Source organism: Alligator sinensis, unplaced genomic scaffold, assembly GCF_000455745.1.
Source record: "Alligator sinensis unplaced genomic scaffold, ASM45574v1 scaffold840_1, whole genome shotgun sequence".
Classification (NCBI taxonomy): domain Eukaryota; kingdom Metazoa; phylum Chordata; order Crocodylia; family Alligatoridae; genus Alligator; species Alligator sinensis.
Genome location: NW_005842643.1, coordinates 782,155 through 787,657, shown reverse-complemented (window position 1 = coordinate 787,657; position 5,503 = coordinate 782,155). Strand labels below are relative to the sequence as shown.

Below are 5,503 nucleotides of genomic sequence, written 5' to 3'. Positions count from 1 at the left end.
TGCCAAATTTTGGATTAGGCAAATAGCATGTTCAAGGCAATTCATTGCCTCTCCTTATCAATGTCTCACTTCTGTAAGATTCTCCGAACGCTGAGCACCTCCCAGGGTAAAGCCCTTTTATTCTGTGCGCCAAGCAAATATCGACATGTCATGAAATGCAAAGTTGAAACATCTCGATAAACAGCCTGTTCAGCCTATATCACAAAATTGTGATGCTTTTACAACCAGAACAAAGGCTAGCGTGGGGGCAAATGCATCTAGCCTCTATTGGCAAACCGGTTGTTTGCCAATAATGAATCAGATTTAAGTGCATTTTGATATCCCATCCCGGCACAAAAAGAAGGGTGAGATATGCACTACAAAATTGTTACATATAAATTACATTTATAATCCAAAATGCCTGATCGTTCAGGTCTAAAATGCTGCCATTTAGTATTGGACAGATGGCAAGGAAAATGGCTTCTTGAATCTTTCAGTATCCCACAAAGAAATCCATGCCCAAAACTTCCACAGAAACCAGGCTTGTAGCAGTGAAGCTTGCAGGCTTTATTGTTTGGGGTGAGAGGGGTGGATCTTTTTTTTTTTTCTGGATCTGTGTGGTAATCCACCAGTGTTACTGCACAGTAACAACTGCACAGTAGTGTTTCATGTAGATGCACCCACTAGCTAGCAAATTCATTTTAGCCATCCTTGTTTCTGTAAAATTGATCCTTTTATGTGAATACCTCCTCACTTTTTTTTTTTTCTTTCCCCAACATACTCTAGCCTTCAAAGTCTGTGGAGACGTTCTTTGATTCCCTTGTGAGGGTGGCAAAGATCCCCAACATTTTCTCCCTGCAGATGTGTGGAGCTGGATTGCCTGTTTCTGGAAGTGGTACCAACGGAGGTAGTCTTGTGGGTATCTGTCAGTCTGAAAGGGAAAATACTCCTTAATCTCTCACTCCCTTTCCATTACTGCCCTAGTCTTTCCAAATTTAACTATTAAACATGTGAAGTCTGTTTTAATTCTGCCCATCTAACTAATTTTAAATATTTTTAAAGTGCCTCTTTATTCTTTCCAGCCATTTTCCATTTGTACTGAAATATGCTTAAGCAATTTTTTTAACAATATTCTTTATAGATTTTTTATTAAAAAAAAACACACAATCAAGTATGTGGTGGTGCTGCTTTTTACATAATGTGTTACAGTTTGATTATGCTGCCCCTCTGATGTTCATGACATAAGGTTCCATTCAATGCAGATCTGGGTGAAATTAATAGGAACGTTTGTGATCAGATAATACTGGATGTAAGTTCCAGATTCTGCCAACTTTGCTGCTTTCAGAATTTTTCCATGGTTACTATTGGCTAAGGAGAAGGCAATAGCCATTTATTTAACCTATGATAAATACCAAATTCTGATCCCATTGTAATCTGAAGGAGTCTTGCCTCCAGTTTCAGCAGGGCCAAGAACTGGACCTAAAGTTTTGTTTACACTGGAATTACTCTGGTCTAAGTATTCCAGATTCATTCATCTTACCTTTTTAAATCTTAATTTCCTAAGGAAAAAAATTCTAATTGAGAATGGATACAACAAAAATAAATTTAGAGGTGGGAAGGTCTAATATAGTTGCAATGAATATAAATGCTACCGGGAGCTAAAATTGACAGCACTGATGTTATCATATTTCTTATGCACCCAAAATGGAATTGTTTTTAGGCTATATTAATTTTGGGTGAACTTGCTAAGTGAATCTTTAATATGAAGGCTTGCTTCTCTTTCCCATTTATGTGCATTGCTTAGGTTCAGTGTTGGTTCTACCAGACCATTCTAATTTTAATTGGGGAAGGGAATGCCAATAACAAAATTGATTTAAAGTCACAGGTGGCATGGGTGCTTAGGACATCCTTGAATCAAACCTGAAACAGGAATGTTACTATTACTGAAGCAAGCGTGCTTTGGCATCTCGATCTTTTAAATATTAACAAAATATGGCCTTTGTAGATTAATGCAACTTTTCTGTTATCAGCAGAATCTGTACAGATGGAGCTAAATTAAAAATGCATTACCTGTATAAACTGTTTGTAAATGTTTTGCTTTCTGTATTTTTAGGGAAAAAAACAAACCTATGTTTTAAGAGATTTAAAATTTGTAACTCTCCCTTTTTCTCTCTCTCCCTCCCTTTCTCTAGGTGATGGGTGGAATTGAACCAAGTCTGTACAAGGGTGATATTTGGTACACACCTATTAAGGAAGAATGGTATTACCAGGTTGAAATTCTCAAACTGGAGGTTGAAGGCCAGAACCTTGACCTGGACTGCAGAGAGGTATTTGCAGTTAAAATAATTGTGTGTCTACAGGGGAGGAGGAGACATTGCATTAGTCAATCAAAATGCTGGAGTTTAGATGTATGCTAGTCCTCTTTACAAGAAACTTGTTTAACTGAGTTTGAAAACAAATTAAACAATACATTGAAAACCGTGCTAAAAAGGAAATAGTTTAAAATACTACTCTGAAAATGGCTAGTTGTGTTAGAGTTTTGCTACATGCTTTTCTCCAAATAAAAAAAATAACCATTTGAGTTTTATCAGCAAAGCTTATCACTTCTGTAATTATTGTCACTACTGGCTTGTTTTTTTTTTTCCCCTGTCCATTGTATAATGGCCCTGGTGTGTTAATCACCCTGCAGAAGACATCTTTCCTACTGTGATAGAGACTGCTAGTTAAAGATGAGCCTAAGACCTACAGGGGAAGGGAAAGGTAATTATATGGTTAGCTAGCTAGATTATTTTTTTTTAATTTGCAGATACATAATTATTATTTTCAGGGGATGAATTATGTGATTAGTGCTCACTTTGTTGTTAGAAAGGGAGCTTTTGTTTTGGAAAAGTTATTCACAAAAGATTATTTCTTTCCTCTCTGGAAATAATTCTCTCCTTTCTTTAAATACTGGGAAATTGTCTAGATCATAGTGCAGTTATGTTCTTGAACCTGCTAGCTGTGGGTTGGGAAAAAGAGAAACACTGAGCTGTCTGTATAGCTGTTGCGCATGGGGAAACTGTTAAGTATTAATCAGTAAAATTAAGAATAGAAGGGTAATTATGGAACACTAAAAGTATACTGTACACGGAGTACAAAGCATTGAGCAATTAAGGTTCTGCATGGTCATGGTGTCTCAGTTTTCACATTCATATGCGTTTTTGTCAGTGTATTCACTGACAAAAACATGTATGCTATGTTATTTCCAAACGTATTTCTTGAGAGAGCCCACCACCCAGTACTGGCAAGAAAGAGCAATTTAAAATATTTCTTTTTTTTAAATGGCTGCTGTGTTTGCTGATGTGTAATGTGTGCTGTGGCCTTAACCTCTGATCATTTTCCCTCCGCTCTGCAGAAGTATTTTTTTTTACAGTCTGCAGCATCTGTGGGACATCCTAGGTAGGGTAACTATACATCCCAGTTTGGCTGAGACAGTCTCAGATTTCAGAGGCTGGTCCCAGCCAGCTGGTGAAAATTAAAATGAGCAGGGGGGTGGAGCAGGGAAGCGAAGCAGCATGAGCTATGGAATAGGAAACCCTAGCAGACAGCAAAGTTGCCCTAAAATAGGTTAGCTTGACTAGTGGCATGACCATTAAAAAGGAAAACAATTGTTAACACTTGTGAAGAACAGTGGGTCATTAATGGGCTATTGATTCCTTTGGGTGCCTGACTAGTAATACCAGAGCTGTACTTTGCCACCCTGCCCCCACCACCTCTTTGTGCAGCAGAACTGCTAACTTAAGAGGTAAGTGTCCTGGATTTCGCATTGTCCCATATGGTCACCTTAATCCTAGGGAGTACCATAGTGAAGAACAGGATAGCCGGTCTGCTCCCTGCGTATTGCACCCCAAAATGCCTGAAGCATGGCATTGGGCACACATCATTAAGCACAACTGAGACAGCATGCCCTGATGCATCTGTTTCAGAGTTTAGTGTGTATAGAGCAAGCATGCCATACATTCCTGCAGTGCCCCCTGGCTCAGGCCAGAGATGGCATAGGCTGAGCATGGTGAATGGATTGGGTGGGTGATAGGCTCTCTGCCTTTCTTTTAGTGGTGCTCAGCAACTTGCAAGATCCAGGCCTACCAAAAGAAACTTAGCATAACCCTCAGTCACTCTTGTTCTAACGAGCTTATGTTCCATCAGAGGTGAAATGGAGCAGCTTTGCACCCTGGGCAGCAACAGTGCACAGGGCAGTAGCGGCTGCAGCACTGCTGGCTGTGGTGGTTTGGCCAGCCCCCAGCTTCAGTGGCAGCTATTTTTCTGGACATGCAGGCACATATGCACATACAGCAGCACCTGAACTTCTGCCTCACTCTCCCCACACCCTCCAGTTATGCTACTGCATTCCTTGCAACTGATAATAATTTAAAGCTAAAGCTTTCCAGTTGTGTTGCTGCTACTGGTCTGGTGCAGCTTGGTCCCTCGCTTCCTTCCCTAACAAGCTTCTATAGTTTCCTTTATTTTTATTGTGCCTTAAACACACAACTGTCAAGTTCATTCTACTCTTGTTGGCTGACATTATAGAAAAGGTAATTTAAAACATGGCAGTGATAGGTGATTGTTTTATGAGTGGCTGTGGTCATCAAAACGTACTGTGAAAAGACATGTCTTTTAAAGTTTGTTCATCTACTGTTTGAAGATTTTTTTTTATAGTGAAGAGAAATGTACCCTGTTGCAGGGTGGGAGCAAATGCTGACCAATTCTGGATTATGCGCGCGCCCCACCATACCCACAAACCCTCCCCCACAAACTCCACAACCACACCCTCCCCCACACAATCAGACACCTCACAAACACTGAACCCACCCATACCCGCACACTCACACCTGTGTGCCTATGGGGGTAGCACCACTTACTAGAGGTGCACCGATAGAGATTTGGGAGCTGATACTGCTAGCCAGTTTTTAAGAAGGCATATTGCCCTGTACCAATCCGATTTCTGTTACAGCTGCGTGCAGCTGGTAAGTCCATTGTGGTGGACGGGGAGTGAGAAGGGAAGGGCCATGATGGGGGCAGATCAAAGCCGGGGTGAGGCGAGGCACAAGATGGAGCCATGGTTTGTCGAGTGTGGGGGGCGCGAATCCTGCTGCTTGCACCCCGGGAGGGGGTGGGTGTGCCTCTGGGACCACATAGGGTGGGGCAGGCTGCAGCTGCGGGCTGAAGCCAGGGCTACGCTGGGCTTTTCTCAGCAGGGGCTGGGCTAGGGGCAGGGGCTATGGAGGGGGCTGCAGCCACCCCAGACTTCGCTGTAGCCCTGCTCCCAGTGCCACCACATGAGTGGTGCAGCCCCATCTCAGTGCTCCATGCTCCACGTCCGTCCATGCACTGGGAAGAGCTGGGGCTGCACTAGGCATGCAGCAGCACTGGGAGCAGGACTACGGTGAAATTTCGGGCAGCTGCATCCCCTTCTGTAGCCCCTGCCCCAAGCCCAGCCCCCACTGAGAAAAGCCTGGCGCAGCTGCCGCCTGCCCTGCCCTGCCCC

General features: G+C 42.6%; 1 protein-coding gene across 2 annotated transcripts in view; it reads left to right on the top strand.

Annotated features, from left to right (window-relative positions):
* Positions 1 to 5,503, top strand: part of BACE2 (beta-secretase 2) — a 79,476-nt gene that overhangs the window by 57,203 nt on the left and 16,770 nt on the right. For both annotated transcript variants that reach the window (XM_025215410.1, XM_025215411.1), the window contains 2 exons: positions 766 to 894; positions 2,172 to 2,306. In XM_025215410.1, the coding sequence (XP_025071195.1) occupies positions 766 to 894; positions 2,172 to 2,306 (264 nt within the window). The remainder of the gene's footprint in view (positions 1 to 765; positions 895 to 2,171; positions 2,307 to 5,503) is intronic.